At 38.4% G+C, this 19,764-nt stretch overlaps 1 protein-coding gene across 1 annotated transcript in view; it reads right to left on the bottom strand.

Moving 5' to 3' along the window:
• Positions 1-19,764, bottom strand: part of Prosalpha4 (proteasome alpha4 subunit) — a 112,792-nt gene that overhangs the window by 23,268 nt on the left and 69,760 nt on the right. The window contains exon 4 of the mRNA XM_067150668.1: positions 4,435-4,568. Coding sequence (XP_067006769.1) covers positions 4,435-4,568 — 134 coding nt within the window. The remainder of the gene's footprint in view (positions 1-4,434; positions 4,569-19,764) is intronic.

Below are 19,764 nucleotides of genomic sequence, written 5' to 3'. Positions count from 1 at the left end.
CTGAATGTAAAGTTTTGAGATTTTTAAGTTGCGAACCAGTAATTAATATTTGAAGCCGGCCTTGCGGGCTAACTTGCCTGCCTCTCACCCGGAAGGCCCAGATTCGATTCCCGGCCAGGTCAGGCATTTGTACCTGGATACGAGGGCTGGTTCCAGGTTCACTCGTTCTACGATTACCTTTAATTGAGAAGCTATTTAATGGGGACCCCAGTGTAGAGAGTCAGGAATAACAGCCGAGAGCATTCGTCACACTTGCCACGCATCACCTCGTTATCTGCAGGCATTCAGACCGAAAAGCAGTCGCTTGGTAGGCGGAAGGCCCATTGCGGCTGTAGTTTGGTTTGGTTTACTGGTGTTTGTAGGATTATAAGTATACCTATTTCTTTTTTGTGATGTTTAGCCAAATTGTTGATGGTTCATTCATTCCTGGATTTTACGTTTTCCCGTGTTGTAGTTATTTTTTCGGAGTCCCTCCAAAAACGGAGAATCAAGGTTCCACTGTAATACAATCACACACATATTCACTGTACTGGAACTGTTTCACTTCCCTCCTGCTGGTGCCTTGAATTATACTCTAGTTAAACTAATTTGTATTTTTAGGATCTCCATCAGGGAGATCACGGTTTTGAAATACAGCCAATCAGCTTGCTCCTTCTTAATACAGGCGGAGAACGTGGCATGATCTACAGTCATGAACAGATAGAAATTTAAATTTTTCTATGATGGAATTAAATAAACTTCTGTCCACATTACCATTTTTGAACAAAGAACAATTAGAAAATGAATTAAAGAATATTTATGAAGATGAAGAAAAGCATTTGCCTCCCTTCAAACTTTCTGATATTCATATTTAGCAACGGTCTTCAAACAATCTATAAGGAGGTAACAAAACTTATCAAGTTTGTCTTGACATTCCCCATTACTACTGTTTGAACAACTTGGTATAGATCAGAATTTCAAGGAACAAATACCTGATATATTTGCAACGGCAAAGAATCAATTTACAGACCTGATGTATAAATAATTATAAAGTAAGCAGATTTTTTCAGCCTACCCAGTGTTTAGAACTCTGCTTCACCACTACAGAGGAGAAAACATTATACAAAACAGTGTTAGTTTAATTAATTTTCAGATATGTACATAGTCCAGAGATGCCAACGTTCAAGAAAGCGCAAGAGCGAGCAGGCTAGCCGCCAACAGCTGTGTGTGTGACGTACCTGCAGGGACAAGATAGACTACCCGCCTGACACCACGTGTAGCCTGCATGGCCTGGTATGTTCTGGATATGAACGTCACGCCTTCGCGAACATTTGATTTAAAAAATTTAGTACTTCTCTAATAATTATCACAGCAACTTGAGCGATACGTCGTTTTGAAGAGGATAACATAAACGTCTCAAATTGTGAATCACAAGGAAATCCGTCGAGGGATTCACGAGATAACCAACCTCAAGAGATTACGTAATATGATGACGTAGGAGCCCCAAGCCGAATAAAAGGAGAGCTCACTTCACCCAGATCAGACAGTCATAGCTGAGTGTTCAGCCTGACTCTCCACGCTGCAGTGTTCGTCGAAGTGCTGACAGAGACTATCTTTGAATATTTAAAGTCTTCATGTGGGACTTAAATTCTGACAGGCGTGTTGAACTTGCACATTTTGCATGTGTTGGAACTCTGATTATGACAGGTCATGTAATGGACATTGAGCCAACCAGTTAAGTTGAACTAATAATTTTGCGTGTGTTAGAACTCTGTTTGTGACAAGTCGTGTATTGGACTTAGTGACAACAGTATAGTATAACTTATATTCTGCGTGCATGTAGAAACTTCTCTATATAACTTACTTTCGTTCTTGTGGAAATGAATTCATTACCACGTTGCCTGTGTGAAACTAAATCTCCAAACCAATATTAATTTAAATGTGACACTACTGCAATATTCTAGGAACTGTGATATTTCTCTTTAAATATCAGTCAGCAGAATTTAATCTCTGAACAAACATATCATTAATTTCAATGTGACACTACTCTGTTATACTATTAACTGTGACATTTTGTCAAATCTCAGTCAGCATAATTTCATTGGGATTTAGAGTGTTTATGAAAGTGTTCGAACTTTCACAAGAGTGTTAATGCAAGTGATTACCACAATCATGTGCTACGACACCAAGGTTTCACTCCAAACTCAAACTGTGTTCTTTATCCAATTCAAACAAACTGTGTATTATTTCTTCTGAACAGTGTGTAAATTATCTGTGTGTGACTGACAGCAGTGTCTCTGATAAACTCTAGAGCAGCTATACATTTCTTTCAATGTCAAGTGCTACTTTATTTAGTGGAAAATCACCACGAACTGTGCCAATTGCGTGAACAATTTTCAGTTTCATTATTTCTATTCGTGAACTGTGCTTTATTTTCTTCCAATCTCGATGCTACTCGTATCTACATCTTTAGTGAATTTATAAATTCTATCTACAAGATTAATAGTGAATTTGACGGCATATCCCAACCATATTAAATGAAACAGTGCTGTTAAACCAAAGTGTCGGGGGACTGTGGAATTCTGGACACTCGTATAAGTTACGTGACGAGTGATTACCCCACAACATCGTCGGAGAACATCGGAGATCGTCCAGAACGTCGGAGGTTCGAGACTCAAACCCATATCCAACCAACCTCGGTGTTCCGGCCTTATCTCAACGTAATATTGGCAACTTCCAGAACGTGTTCCAGCCCCGTTCAGCCTGGTGAACTGGGAGCACGCGTCATCAAAATGCGATGTTGAAGATAGCGACTATCAACAGTAAGGTGATGTGCACTTTGCAATACATTTTCTGAATAAAACTATTATTCAATCAATTTAAAAATTTTCTTGTAGATAGGACCCTACCTCCTGTACCAAGCCCTAGCTAGAAACCACCCAGAATTGCCCCGAGAACTATTTCGTGCTAACTTTAGAATGAATTCTTGAAGTCGGGCTATTTTATTGGTACAGTATCATTGAAAAATCAATGAAAATCATACCATTCAACCAAATATTCAAAGACTGGGATACAAAGAGTGTATGATTGTTACCTTCTAAAGTAACAGGTGATCTGCAATAGACCTACATACCTGAGTGGAGGTTGAATTTTTTTTTTTTAGTACTGTAGTTGCTCCCTTAGCAGCTTGTAGTTACTGTTTGGTAAACGTACACTGGCGACATGCTTTTCCTTTTGATATAATGTGCATCCTCTGCATTAACAGAGCACTTAACAGTTCGGTGTTCATATTAGCACAGAACTCACTCTTGTACTTCCTCACCATGCGCAACTGAAAAATCGTGGCTACACACATTTCAGACACGTGTGAATGAGATTTTGAGAGACGCAGTAAACAGGGCCATTCTTTCGAGTATTCCTCCCTAAATTTTTGAACAATTTTTGGTTTATTATTAGCGTCACTAATCACGGTAATGTCACCATACGTATTTTCCTGCACAAGAAATCGCTTCATTATTTCAAACCTTTCGCATTTTGTAACACAGTAAATATGTTGGAAGATAGTCCGCCTAGTCAATACAATTCATTTATTTACCTTTCACCTTAACATCTAGTACATGTTTCGAGAATATTATGCATTCTCTTCCTCAGCTAGTGGATTAAAATTCAGTATACAATAAGACCTGACTAAAATACGGGGGGCCCCCATTAAAATTCAAAACAATGAGTATGACAATGTGACACTTAAAAATTTTGGAGAGTACAAACATAGAATTAAAATCCCATTTTGTCAAGTACAAATTAAAAACACAATATAGTCTAATTAATGTCTAATTAAATACAACGTCTTGTGATGATATGAATTCACAGTGTCCTTGAAGTTGCCTTGCGTAGTTCAAAAATGTTGAGTTAAGGATGAATGAAATTGCATTAAAACTTGAAGTCAATTGGAAGAGCAAATATGTACATTTGGCAACCAAAATCGAAATAAATACTTCAACAGTCACGCACACAGTATCCACAATGAAACGGAGTTTGTCACCACTTTGCTACCAAAACAAAGACAAAAGAACTTGCATACTTGCATGGAATTCTGGTCATGTGGCGAACAAAGACAACAACTCCACAAGATATACCGCTTCACAGGTGCCTATTTTCCCGGTACTGGAAGCACACACTGCGTTCGGTGCGTGAAACTCGAAATATTCTTAAACGAGGAACGGGAAAGGGGTGTAACTTATTACTGAGAAACCCCAAAATAATATTCCGAGAACTCAAGCTGTAATGGCGTTCCTTGTGTATCCTTTTGAACACTTCATACACTTAGATTTAAAAATCAACAAAAAAAATCGTAATTTGTGGCATGTGATTCGTAGAGGCGTAATTGTGATGGGTAATTCGTAATTATTACGATTGAATCGTAATAGTTGGTATCTCTGATTAGTCTATACTCACCTTCCACTCATAATAAATCCCTGAAGGTTCTGTTTGGTAGAGGTGTGGTGATCCATCATAGTCAAACCCTGCCAGCAAACACGAGATACCAAAAGGTCTGCGTCCATTGCTTTGTGTGTACTTCTGTTTCAATCCTGAAATATAAAGATTACTAAATGTCATTTGAGGCTTTATATAATATTGAAACAAAATCTTCAAATTAATGGATATGTTTCTGGCAAAGGTAACCCAATGTCAATGTTTATTTTCTTATTTAAAAAAATACACACACACCCACCTCCCTCCCAACCATTATAAGACTGCTATGCCTTTCAGTGTTCAGTCCACAAGCCACTATGAATTATCTGCTCCTACAATCCTCTAATTACAACTAGCACCTTGGCTTTGTTTACTTCCACACCTCTCACTTAAATCATTTAAAATTGAGCCTAACCGTCATTGAAGTCTCCCTCTGTTTCTCTTACCATCCATGGCAGAGTCTGTTATTCTATTAGACAACCACCTATCCTCCTCAATCCAAGTCATATAAAGATGATGATGATGATGATGATGATGATAATAATAATAATTATTATTATCATAATAATATCATAATAATAATAATTATTATTATATTATTATTATTATTATAATAATAATAATTATTATTATCATCATTGTATGGCCTCAACTAGCATGTGCAGGCATTTTAATTTGATGCCATCTGGCTGACTGCTTATCAATTTCAACATTGCATTTTACACTTGGCCTACCAGATGGCAGAGTAAACTGAATCTCTCTCTTGGCAGTTCACGGCTGATTTTTAATGAATTTTGTCGGGTAAACAACAAATGGATCACCAGAGAGTTTTACATGCCAACATTGTATGTCATGGAGTGTCAAATGGACTTTTTTCCGCACTCCAAAAATCTGACTCCTCTGCTGGGTTTGAACCCATTATCTTGGGATCCAGAGGACAACACAGTGTTTACTCATCCACACACGTAGCTACATAAAGAAAGGGACATAAAAAGGAGCACACAATAGCATACCTGCCAAGTTTACAAAACCAAAAAAAATCAGAAGATTTTATTATGAAAATCAGGAGATACAATTGGTCAAAACTGCTTATTCTAAATGTCTTGCACAATGCAAGAGTACTATGTATATTATAAAGGCTGGTCTCCACTAATTAACATATAACACCAACATGTTAAATTTAACATGTTAAAATTGACATGTATATTGTGATTGTGTCTTCCAATTGACTTTGCATGTTACCTCAGAATGTTGATGTGATGGAATTTCTTTTAAAGAGTATACTTCCTATTAAGGCGAGAGCGCACCATAAATAAAAATTTACTCATAGCAGCTTTGCCTAAACATACCATATATATGAGATAACAAAAATGCATTATCATTGTTACAAAATATAAACTAAATTTGCCATGAAAATTAACAAGTAGGCCTACTTATGTGACAGGTACTTCCTTAATCCAAACTTGCAGAAGGCTCAATTCCCTACAGAGATAATACCTGCGCCACAATATAACACACCACATCTGTCCACTACGACAATTTAAGATTTCTGCTGATGAACTCTTTAACACTATTTCCTGCAGTAGTGTGTAAAGGCAGGACTGTTTTAAATCTGTGGATCCGTGGCAGAGTGTCGGCCTCCGGATCCCAAGATAGCGGGTTCAAACCCGGCAGAGATAGTCGGATTTTTGAAGGGCGGTAAAAAGTCCATTCGACACTCCATGTCGTACGATGTCGGCATGTAAAAGAACTCTGGTGATACATTTGGTATTTACCCGACAAAATTAATTAAATCTCAGCCATAGACGCCCAAGAGAGATCCGGTTTACTCTAGGTCCGCTAGATGGCAGACAGAGTAAACCGGAACATCGAAATTGACGAGCAGACAGCCAGATGGCGTCAAATCGAAATGTCTGCAAACGGTAGCTGAGGCCATACGATTATTATTATTATTATTATTTTTTATTTTTATTTTATAGCTGATAACACTGTTAAATGTAGGGAATTTATTGACTTTTAAAAATACCTGCATTTTTGCCAAATAGCAGAACAAAAATTCGTCACACCCCTCGTACAAAACACTTCACATGCGATCTAACGTGACCGGTGGTGGATAATTCTTTTTGTGCATAGCAAACGCTTAAAAACTGGCACACTGGTGATCTCGGATGTTTATTGTGCAATAATTATACGGCCAGAATAAGTTTCCATAAACTTATTAAATACAGTTAACACAATGGTCTTCTCTCCAATTTTTAGAGGATTCCCTCTCTTATGTTTTATAACATCAGCTGGAACTGTTCTATGTAGCCACTGAAGCAAACTGAATCAAGATCGTGCACTCTTGCGTGTGACCTTGGAGGCCAGCTGTTACAGCCAAAGACATTAATATTACTTATCTAGACCAAAGGGCGCACCGATGCTATGCGTAATATTAAACACTTTTGCGCATCGCCATGTTGTGGGCGCTTCAGCTTCGAATGCATGGTTAACACGTGGTAATGTTTACAGTCCCTTGCATGTTTTTGATAAGAATCATGTCTGTTAGTGGATCTGTCGTATTATGTGACAGAGTGATAATATACTGTCCAATATTTTCAAGGAATGTGGGAGCTTATACGTTACAGTAGTTAAATTGATCAGCAATATTAAAGGGAAGTTAGTCCTTATGTGTGGAATGGAAAAATATTCACGAGTATGAATTCATGTGCAGCTTTTAGGCCTATTTATACAGATCGCTATTAGAAGGGATCAAGTATTTCTTTTTATATGTGAATAGAAATTGAACTGTTATAAAAAGACCTTCAATTACCATAATCGAGAACTAAACAGTTTATAGGGTGGTTGATTCAAAGAACGCATGGACATTAAATTTAGAATGTTTAGGTTTCTTCTTCTTGGCCTTTTTTCCATTCACCAGGGATAATTGTTTAGAACTAAACAGCTGTTTTGAAATAAAACATACATATTTTTCATACAAACTGTGTACCGGTATAAAAAATTTGATAAACCTGGGCCTAGAATCTGTAAGATATGATTAATAAAGCTTGATAAAATCCTTTCAATATTAGGGTAAGGTATTGCTTCAAATTATCAATTATCTGAACAATACTTTATTGGTATTGTATTCTGAAATTCATTTTTTTCACACTTGCTTTATAATAAAAGAATACAATTGTTGACACGATATTTCAGAAAAATCTGACAATATAAGGTCTAAATAAAGCTCATTACAATCCTAGTCTGCATTAGAAAACGCTAATCAAAATAACTGTTTAACTATGATATTAACCTTTTTGCAAGTGTTTTACATTCAACTGCATTTATTTTCTTTCTGGGTTAAATCATAGTGCTCATATTAGAGAAAAATCAGAATGCACTTTCAATTTTTATTTGTACTCAGATAATGTTAATTCAGTTTGAGTTTGTAAAAGCAGTAATATTTAAGAAGATAATATTATTATGAGGAGGGTTTTACGTCTTAAATATTATAACATTCTTACTTAAGCCTAAACCACTCTAAGAAACTCTAACTCTAGACATTCATTTCATTTTAAGAAATAAACAAAAGAGGCAGACTAGCACCAGTGTAACAAATGTCAGACAGCATTTAACTAAATCCAAATCATACATAAATGATAATTTTTCTATGCATCTAATTACGTTAGTTCATATCAAAACCAAACCCCTTGGCACAATAGTCTCGAAGGGCCATGGCATACCAAGTGACCGCTGCTCAGCCTGAAGGCCTGCAGATTAAAGGTGTCATGTGGTCAACACGATGTATCCTTTCGACCATTATTCTTGGCTTTCTAGACCGGGGCCGCTATCTCATTGTCAGGTAGCCCCACAATTGTACTGTAATCACGTAGGCTGAGTGGACCTTCAACCAGCCCTCAGATCCAAGTAAAAATCTGACCTGGCTAGAGTATGAACCCGGGGCCTCCAGGGTAAGGGGTAGGCACACTACCCCAACTCCGCAGAACCGGCATTTCATATTCAGAAAACGTACCCCATTTTTAGAAAGATTTCTGTAGCCATGTACTTTTTAAACTGTAACCGGCTTCCAGTTCAATGCGTAACCGGTAACTGGCTACATGACACATAGTAAAGAAATAATAATAATAATAATAATAATAATAATAATAATAATAATAATAATAATAATAATAATGCTTAAATCACATGTACTTTGGACAGCTGTAAGACAAAACAAAACACTAGCTGAAACTGTGTCGAGAAATAAACAAATGAACATAAGGTTGGACAACGTGACAAATATGACAGATGTGGAACGGGTGCGGGAAACTTACCAGAGCGATGGGGATATGTAGGTTGCGGATTTGAAGGGAAACCAACGATGACCCCTTTATCTATGACATTATTTTCCCCAACATAAAAGTTACAAAATAAAATTCAAATAAATGTCATCAATACCAAAACCAGTTACAATATCTGAAAAACAAGAAATCAGAAGCAATGTACTAAGGGCTATTCCCTTAAATCAAGAGGCTAAAGCAAAGATATACTCTAACATAATGCAACTTCCAAAATATGATAGAAAGTAATAAGGAACAACATGATATAAGAAATACAATATTAAGTGAAAGTTAACGGCGCTTTCAGATAATCGCGCCACATAATTGAAACAAGGGGAAAAATCAGAAATACTTAAACTTGATGCAGAGGCCAGTTCAACTTACTCCCACACCAAAAACATTTCTGATGCAAGGCAGAGGAAAAACTAGCGTGCAACAAGAGACACAAAGTTACTGGAGGCCACCCCGGAGGGAAATACAATTAATCATTTAATTATACAGTTTACCAAATTAAAAGAAAGGGGAATGCCTCCAAAATCAAACAGGCAGGCCCATCTGAAAAGCTAAAGCATTTTAATAATTGAGTGGCGAGTCTGGGCGTATAGGGGTAAACTCCTATGTGAAAAGAAAAAAAACAATGAAGTTAATTTAAGGTGGAAAAGAAACTAACAGCGCTTACCCCAAGGCGGGCTATCCTGGGCGGAAGGACCGCCAAAATTCGTATGACTTGCTGGACAGGTGAGAAGCGAAAGATGATGAAAAGTTTTTCTCGCTCTCTCACGGAGGCCGAAGCTGGCCCCGGTGCGATCACCAAATAACCAATCAGAGCACAGAGCTCACCTCCCACCACCCAGACTCACCAATCAAAACTGCTGTTATTTTCTCAAACGCAAATACTTATCGAGAAACTCTCTTACGAAACTGTTAAAGACGGAGGACGTCTTTCTAGAATCAACGTTTCGCAATATTACAGACGTAGGGCGTTTTTCTAGAATAGACATTTCACAATATTACAAAAGATCACTCAACAATAATGAAAAAAAAAACCTTTACAATTTTCAATGTTACAAAATATCACCCAACAATAATGAAAACACAATATTACAAAATATCACTCAACAATAATGAAAACCCTTTACAAATATTCAATAATAGTAAAAATAATAATAATTGTCCAAATGACTATCTCATGTAAGTCCACATGTTTTTCTTTCTCTACGAAATCTGTGTCATAAACAATCTGTTCAGAGAACTGAGTAAAATTTTCTGTAATGACTTATCAGAGAAGAATGATAAGCTATGTACCTTTTATAGAAAGATTTTATTTCACAAGTTTCCTTTTTGTTGATATTGAAGATTATTGCTATCGATACAGGAGTTTATAAATATTTAATTAATGTGTTCTCCAGTCTGCTGAGAGACAGGCAATTTTTATCTCATATGTAATCATACTAAATATGTGGACTGCTGTCATTTGAACATGTCACCGTATTTTCAATAAAGCTAAAGCATACAGCCTAGGTTTCAATTACATGTATCTGTTCTGAATGTTCAAACATATCAGTTACAAACATGATCCTTATATTAAAGTGAGCGACATGATCATTTTTAAGGTACCGCTAGGTCTATATGCTATTTTTTTTCTGTTATCAGGGACTGAATTTCAAATATGTTTATTTATGTATTTATTTTTCATAGAAGTGTATTTTTCAGTCTTCCTTCAATCCGCTAAAATTTATTTTTATAAATGTTCACCATCTTTAGGTAGAGGCACCTGTTTTTCGCAAAGCGTTAAATCACAAAATTCAGCTCAAAACACAAAACCTAAAAAAAAAAAAAAAAAAGCAAGCAAAATAATCCACAAAATTATGTGGAACCACTATTTGATCCAAGAAGTATAACGAAAGGTGATTTAGTAAACAATAAATGCTCTTATCTAAAAACCAAACCCCATGGCACTACAGCCCTTGAAGGGCCTTGGCCTACCATGCGCGTGTTGCTCAGCCAAGGCCTGCAGATTACGAGGTACCGTGTGTTCAGCACGATGAATCCTCTTGGCAGTTATTCTTAGCTTTCTAGACCGGGGCCAGGTAAAAATCCCTGACCTGTCCGGGAATCAAACCCGGGGCCTCCGGGTGAGAGGCAGGCATGCTACCCCTACACCACGGGGCCAGCAATGCTCCCATCCAACGAGCTAGAAAGAGGACTATAGAGTGGCTAACACGTCTGCTACAGCGCTCTAGGCGGTGCCAAGGCAAAATAGCGACGCCATATTATATCCGCCCGTGTTTTACGGTTTATTCTGGTTATTGTGTGTTCTTATCGTGGTTTATTTGCACTGAATCTGATAAATTAACTGCATAAATTATGCCGCCTATATGTGCAGCAATCAACTGCACGTTCCGTAGAGGCAGCTCAAAGGATATATCATATTTCAGGTAAGTTTTTTTTTTAGTAAAGAATGCAATGTTTGGTCATTAGCAGAGTATGTTTCCCCGTTGTCAGTGTTTGTAAATCAATCTATGCTTTTCTCTCTAGGTTCCCTCTGAAAGATAAGGAACTCACGAAACAATGGGTAATAAATATGAAACGTGATAAATGGTTTCCGACAAAGCACAGTTTCCTGTGTTCACGACATTTTGAAGAAAAATACATAGTGATCAACAATGATAGAAGACGCTTGCTGTCCAGAGCCATCCCTACAGTTTTTGATTTTCCGAGTCACCTTATGAAAATACAGCGTACTAGACCTCCACCTACGATACGAAACAATATGAGAGCCTCCAGTCCTACGCCGCCACTATTCGAATCTTCGTCCACAAATATGGAATTGAACAATTCAGGTAACTATGCGATTTAACATAATTGACATTAACACAATAATTATTTCAAATGGTTTAAAGTACGAAGTGTTCGGTCTAGGCCTATCATCATTATCGCTATGGGATGGTTTGTTACAGTATTCGGTGTAAAACTTCTATAACCGGTGTGTGAAAGTGAGGTTAGAGATAGCACATGTAACACTCGGCAGGCTTGCCAACTTACACAATCTTAGTGACAAGACCATTGGGCTGGATGGGTTATGTCCGAGGAGCGACAAAACCATTGGTCTGGATTGGATAGGTCCGGCTAGTTACTAGACCATTGGCCGGGGGACGTACAGGTTAGAGTCACTTACCAGCCCTTAGGCCTTTAGTATCCTGCGTGACACCACCATTGATCTGGATAGGTTACGGTAAGATAGTGACAAAACCATTGGTCTGGATATGTTAGATAAAAATTTCAAGAAGCGAGAGTGAAATTGATGGTTCTCTCACTTTTAGCGAATATGGCAGCCCTGTACTTGCACAAGATGTGAGCTCATCATTACTCCAGCCCGGTTGACAAGACTTTCACACCCGTATAACGACTGTCGTTTGTTTACATGCTCGCGGCCTTCTCAGGAAGGGTGTTGCCAAGCGGTGCTCTGTAGCCTACTGTCAACCTCTGTACTTAGGAACTGATGAGTGAGTGGTGCTTCGATAGCTGGTGGTAGTGATTATTGTTGCACGATTGGTGAGGAGTTGTTCTTGCCGTGCGGACATTAGGATAGGACCTGGACAAAACCAGTGATATAGGGACAGGCAAAGGGGATCTGGGGGGGTTCTTGTATGCAAGTTTTATTTTTTCATTTTCTTCGTCTCGAAAAGCCAAGGGGGATGTAATACGCGAAGGGGTCTAATACATGAGTAAATACGGTAGGCTAACTATTTTAGTAATTACCAATATGTGGTCCTTTCGTATCATCATGGTTTTAATGTATTGTCTGTTAATACTTTCAAATGCTTTTGTAAAGTCTGAATACTGTATAGCTTTCCTTTAGCATGTTTCAAGTCATCAGAGATGTAGTCTCTCGGAATGCTGCTATATCCAGTAAATTGACAATTTTTTCCTTGTAGAAAGATCTAGTCCTTATTTGTCAATAGTAATGCTACTGGTAACAGTGGATTGTGTTTATTCGTTTGTTTCACTTTTACTTTTTTCTCCTCTTTTCAGGAAGTGCTGAACTGAAGATCATAGGAAATGATCATGCGTACTGTGTCCCTAGTCCACGCAAAATGAAAAGAATGTATGACAATGCAATGGAAGTAAATGCCAATTTAAAGAAAAAAATTAAATGTCTTCAATAGAACATTAATAGAAAGAGGAGTAAAATAATTAATTACCAGCAGCTAATTTGACTTAATAAAAGACTGTGTGAATCTGGCTCTGAAATTTTAGACAAATGTTTTACAGGTGTACTGAAGGAACTTGTAGAACTTCAGATCAAGGGTTGTGGACAGAATTATACTGAGGAGATAAGAAGATTTGCTTTGACGCTATATTTTTATTCCTCACGAGCCTATCAGTACCTCAGGAAACACGTTAAACTTCCTCATCCAAGGACTCTCCGTCGTTGGGCATCAGTTCTGGATGGTAATCCAGGCTTCACAGAGGAAAGTTTCAGGAAAATTACACAGGAGGTAGAGGGAAGTGCCGAGCCTATCCTTGCATCTCTAATGTTTGATGAAATGGCAATAAAGAAAGATCTTGTGTGGGACGGTAATCAAATTTGTGGTTATGTAAATTTAGGACAGGGTTTATTGGAAGTGATGACTGTCCCTTGGCCAGGGAAGCTCTTGTTTTTATGGTTACGGCTTTAAATCGTAACTGGAAGATACCTGTTGGTTATTGCCTTGTAGATGGCACATCAGCTTCTATGAAAGCTAATTTAATAGAGCAGTATCTTAGGAAACTGCATGAAACAGGAGTCAGTATAGTAAGTGTAGTCTGTGATGGAACACCTACAAATAAATCTGTTATGCAGAAATTAGGTGTAACTTTTTCTGGTGATAACGTACAGTGCTGGTTCCCTCACCCATCTTTTCAGCAGAGAAAAGTGTATTGTATTTTTGACGCTGCACATACGTTAAAGTTAATGCGGAACTTGCTGGCAGAAAGGGAAGTTCTTGTTGATGGCACTATTCAAGGTGGTGACGAAAATAAGATTAAATGGGAGTATTTTTGTAGTCTAGTTACACTCCAGGAAAAAGAGGGTTTACATGCTGCAAATAAACTGAGACGACGACATATCTACTATGAAACCCAAAAAATGAAAGTTGCCCTTGCTGCTCAGACATTTAGCAGGTCAGTGGGTTGTGCGATGTCTTTCTGTAATGCATTAGGGTTTCAGGAATTTGCAGGATGTGAACCCACTGTTAAATTTGTTAAGATTATTGATTTAATATTTGATATTTTGAATTCCTGTCATCCATTGGGTAAAGGCACAAAATCTCCTATTTCCAGAAAGAACAGAGTAACTGTCTGCAACCAAATTAAGGACTGTATCAATTATCTACAACACCTGAAACTTTCAGATGGAACACTTGTTTGCAACTCAAATAGGAAAATGCCAATTCATGGGCTCATTGTTGATCTTGTGGCTGTTAAGGAGTTGGCTGAGGCATATGTTTGGAATGATGACCCTATTATGAAATATTTTCTGACGCATAGGTTGAGCCAAGATCATTTGGAATTATTTTTTTCTTCTTTACGCTCTAGAGGTGGGAACAGGAATAATCCAAATGCTTTGCAGTTTAGGTCGGCGTACAGGAAATGTTTGATTGCACGTGTGCAGCCATCTGAAAGTGCAAATTGTGAACTTTCTGACTGTGATGTCCTTGTCCCTGCCAGTGGTATCAGTTCTCTTCAGAATACAATCGACAACAGATTTATGTTAAATGCACTGGAACTGGATCACGACTATTTTAGTCGTAACTATGATTCTATTAGTATATATGTTGATAATGTAGTTGAGTATATTGCAGGGAGTGTAGTTCGTCAGGCATCTAAGAAGTTGAAATGTTTACAATGTTTGGAGGTTCTATTGGCTAATAGCAGTACATACGGAAGCAGAATAGCAGTAGAAAATAATGTGAATGGTTCTCTTGTGAATCCATCTCAGGATGTAGTAACACTATGTAAAATTGCTGAAAAAGTTTTTAGAAATAATTATGAACTACTGGGAAAGCATGAAAGAAAAGTAATGTTAAAACTTCAGACTGAGGTGTTAAGTTTGTTGCCGAATTGTTTATTTTTTGAATTTGATCATTTGTTCACTGCCGTGGAACCAGGTGAGGAATCTCATTATGCCTCGCTCATTAAATTAATTTTACATCAGTATTTTACCTGTAGACTGCATCATGTTTGTAGAAGCAGATCTGAGAAGGAAGGAGGAAAGCAAGTGAGACAGATGTTTACTAAATTAATATTATTTAAAGGGCAGTAGCTTGGCCTGTACCATGTGAAATGAGAGAGATTTTCTTTTTCTGTAATATCTTCTAGGCTTTTCCAATCTTTGTCAAAATACAGGCAAAGTTTATTAATTCTTTATGAAATAAACTGTTACCAGTCACAAGTTCTACAGAGGGATCCAAAAAAATGTAGACACTTTGATAGTTAATATCTTTGGAACAAATGACATATCATTGCGATTCTTGCACAGTAGCGTAGTCCATTGTATTCTCAACAGAATGGCGCAACAATCTTGGCTTGCGTTTTCCAGCAGATGACAGTGCAGCAATGAATGAAGTAAGATTGTCGTTTGAACAACGCAAAGCCATATTGAAGTGGTACTGGAAGTATGAAAACATGGAGGTACAGCGGCAATGGCGTACTCGGCCACCAACATGTACAGCAATTTATCTTATTCGGGATATATTTGAAGCCGACGGTACTGTTCAGGATGTGCATAAGAAAAGGTCTGGCTGACCGAAAACATCAACAAATCCAGCTTCCAGCGCTGCTGTGTTGCAACATTTTACCAGATCACGTAAAAAATCTGTGAAGCAGGGTGCACGTGAAGGCAGGGTAAGCCGAATAACCATGCGATGAATTCTGAAGGCTGTAAAGTGGAAAGTGTACGTTCCAAGATCGTTGCACGCTATGAACGAGGACGACCCGGATCGAACGATGGAGTACTGCGAGTGGTTTGAAGGCATGCTTCATGAAGATAAACGGTTTGCAGGGATGATTGTCTTGTCAGATGAGGCGCAATTCAAACTGAACGGTACTGTAAACCGCCACAACTGCGTGTACTGCGCTTCTGAAAATCCTCACGTTCACGTGGACAACATGTTAATCTACCTGGTGTTAATGTGTGGTATGGTCTGTCATTGCGCGGTTTGATTGGCCTGTTCTTCTTTCAACGTACCGTAACTGGTGAGGTGTATCTTCATGTGCTACGAACATCAATTTTGCCTGCCTTCCAAGAGGTGTTTGGAAATGAAAGATATTACCTACAACAAGATGGCGCTCCACCTTACTACCACAGAGATGTCAGAGCCTACTTGGAGTATTGAGTACTCACCACGGCCTTCAGACCTTACACCTCTTCTGCATATGGGGGATGTTGAAAAATGAAGTTTATCGATAGAAGCCAACTATACTGAACGAGCTACGAGAAGCCATCGAGGCTTCCTCATCCTGTGTGGCTATCAGACTGGCAACCCTGACGGCCGTAGTTCGGTCAGCAGTTCAGTGGCATCGACGTTGTTTGGCTGGTAATGGGGGTCAATTTGAACCCGGAAAATGAACTTACCTCCATGCAAGGATTGTAAGGTGTGTCATTTTGTTCATTAATATTGACTATCAAAGAGTGTCTACATTTTTCTGGACCCCTCACTCTGAAAAGATTTGCTCAGTCTTTGAAATACATAGGGGAGTAAATCATTTAAGAAAACTTGTGGCTGGAAATAGATTTTATTATTTTATAAGAATAAATTCATGTACAAGGCCTTTCCTAAAAACATGGTTATGTTTATAACATTATTTATCTTTTGAAATACTTTGAATCAATAATGGCTCCATCAATTCAGTAGAGCGAATGTGTTTACTTCTCATGCCCTTTTTTAACAGAGACTCATGTTTTTGCTCACTTTCATCTTTGAATCTGTAGTTTCTTAAACCATACACATTAACACAGTACCTGTTCATTTCCTTGACCGTAATGTGTGTGAAATTAGAAACTGCTCTAGATTTCTAATAGTCAAACTTTGAGATTCAGCTGATTGAGAAACCGATTGTGTGTTTTCTTTGCAACTCTCTTAGCACTTTCATGCACTTTTATTGGCAATGTTCTGCGACTACTTTGGCATGTTTTTGTTATTCCAACAAGTTGATTTTCACACTTAAATTATTGTTGCCTTTGAGAGTTATACGGAGTATTATGCTGAGGATAAGTGGATTTAATTGGCTTTTGAATATATAGGGTGGTTGTTAACAAAGTGAACCAGGTGCATGAGCATTATAGTATTGGCCATACTGATAAATAATTCCATATTCCTCACTGTTGTCAGTTTAGCAGCTGCCAAAATTAGCAAATCAATCACGTCATGGGCAAATTCAATGGACTTTAGGAGAAGGTGTTACTAAATCTGCACATGGTTAAGACCAGTTTGACAACACCAGTTGATGAATCGATGCTGACAGGACGGCGGTCGATACTGACTAGGTTTGCGTTACAGTGCGAGTCCATGTCCACTACTGCTTAATGAACATTTTCTATTGCCCCTCAGGTACCGATGATGAGAAATCATCATCAAAGACACACACACACCATGGATTCAGCTGGTGTCACTTTAGCATAGTTGCTATGGTGCGATACTGTCCGCTCAGAGTTTCAGGGTCTAATTCCTCCCCTAGCAAATTTTTTTCTTCGATTGGTGCTTTCAAGCAGTATCAAGTTGTGTGGAGATTTAGCGACTCTGCCTCGCATAGCCCATTTGAATTTGCTTGCGAAGTGACCTTCAACAGCTGATAAAAGGACTACGTGAGATACTGAATTACTTTTTTCAAAATATTTATCAGGTTGACCAACATTCAAATGCTCATGTTCCCGGTTCATGTTGTTTTCGACCACCCTATGGTGTATCTCATGTATTTACATCCCATAGGCATTGCCTGGCAGCAGTATAAAGTCTTACCAGAATGCTTGCAGGGAATGAAAAACACTGCACCCATGAGGAGCTGAATAACTGGCTATTGTATGTCTGTCACCACCTGACCTTTTCCTCTTTTTTCGATTGCCTTTGTCACACCGACACAGATAGGCCTTTTGGCGACGATGGGATAGGAAAGGGTAGAGGCACGCGGCTGTGAGCTTGCATCCGGGAGATAGTAGGTTCGAATCCCACTATCGGCAGCCCTGAAGATGGTTTTCCGTGGTTTCCCATTTTCACACCAGGCAAATGCTGGGGCTGTACCTTAATTAAGGCCACGGCCGCTTCCTTCCAACTCCTAGGCCCTTCTCATCCCATCGTCGCCGTAAGACCTATCTGTGTCGGTGCGACGTAAAGCCCATAGCAAAAAAAAAAAAAAAATGGAAAACAAGAGAAAAACTATCTTGTGGGCTGCCAGCAGTAAAGTTTGAACCCACTACCTCCCAAATGCAAGCTCACAGCTGCGCGCCCCTAACCGCACGGCCAACTTGCTCAGTCCCTTTTTCCTTTTCGTGCTTCCTGTATTAGCTTCACTTATTAAAACAAGAGCAGAAATTTCAAGTAGCCTGGACACCAGGCACGTCATTGCCACAATGTGGTCATCTAATTGCAGTCGAAAAGACTGTTACCTCAAAGCCAAGTGTAACCGAAAACATGCCTGTTTGATTGAAATATTGCCTTTACTTGATTTTCTAGTGAAGAATCATGTTTAAAATCAAAGTAACCTCACAAGTTGAAAGTCCTTAATAAGCTGAAAATAATGCTTGCTGTACATTACTTTTTTTTTTTTTTTTTCAAATAATATTTTTGGGAGAAAATATTATTTGAATGTTCGCTCCATGTGTGCATTTAACAGTTGGTTATTGGCAGGTGTAATATAATTTTTTGTTTGTAAATTTAGTGTATGTATATTTGAACTTTCATGTTTGCTGTAATATTTTCATTCTCTGTAAATATTGTATTGCTGAATGTACTTAATGCTAGAGTATTCTGATTGCTTTTGTAATTAATTATTATGTATATATATAGTTAACGTCTGTGTAAAAATACACAACAATCGAAAAATATTCAGTATATACCAGATTCTGTTGCTTTCAAGTAGAACAGATATCATATTGCTTCATGTGAAACATAGAATAATAAGTACAATGAAAATATACTCAATAACTTAGGATCCAGTGAAAATTAAAACACTTGGTCTGTAACTAAACCCCACAAATTAAAGATAGTTTTTAATGCATCCACAAGTCAATAGAGTGTTTGTCCTCTACAAACCCTGTGGCACTCTTGAATGCAGCGGGACATGTTCAGTACCAAATTATTGAACATTTCTTGAGGCAAACAATCCCACCTCTTGATGGCAGCATGTTTTATGACCTGAATCGTTAGTGGTGGATGTTGATGGTTTGAAATTCCTACTCTAAGAAGGGATCACGCATGCTTTATGCAGTTCCTGTCCAGGGAAGACGCTGGCCAGTCCATTCTGCCGATCACATATCTTTCCAGCTAAGTTCACAGCTGCTGCACGATGTGGACAAGCATTATCGTCTTATAGAGTAAATACATCTCCTACAGTCTCTGCAAAATGACTTGCTATGGGTTGGAGAGTGTTGCATTGTACACATCAGCCGTCACGTAGAACGTGAACCAGCGGTGAAACAATGCCTGTCCAGGATAGCGCCGAACCTCCAAGATGTTGGTGACATTCTACCGAGAATCATTCATTGTAACATTCCTCTCTTGCCCTCCACACACGCGGGGAGGTATCATCAGGGTGTAAACCAATTCTCACTTCATCATAGAACCACATTCTGGATCATTGATCTCGTGCCCAAGTCTGATGTGCCTTAGCCCATCGAATGCAATCCACCATGTGGAGGAGTCCTGAGGGGGTTATCTTGATTAGTTCCCCACCATGGAGTCTTGTGCACAGTGTGGGTACTTATAATAACTCTTCTGTTGTCTCAAAGCTCGTG

Source organism: Anabrus simplex, chromosome 7 (assembly GCF_040414725.1).
Source record: "Anabrus simplex isolate iqAnaSimp1 chromosome 7, ASM4041472v1, whole genome shotgun sequence".
Taxonomy (NCBI): Eukaryota; Metazoa; Arthropoda; class Insecta; order Orthoptera; family Tettigoniidae; genus Anabrus; species Anabrus simplex.
This window is presented reverse-complemented; position numbering and strand designations above follow the sequence as displayed.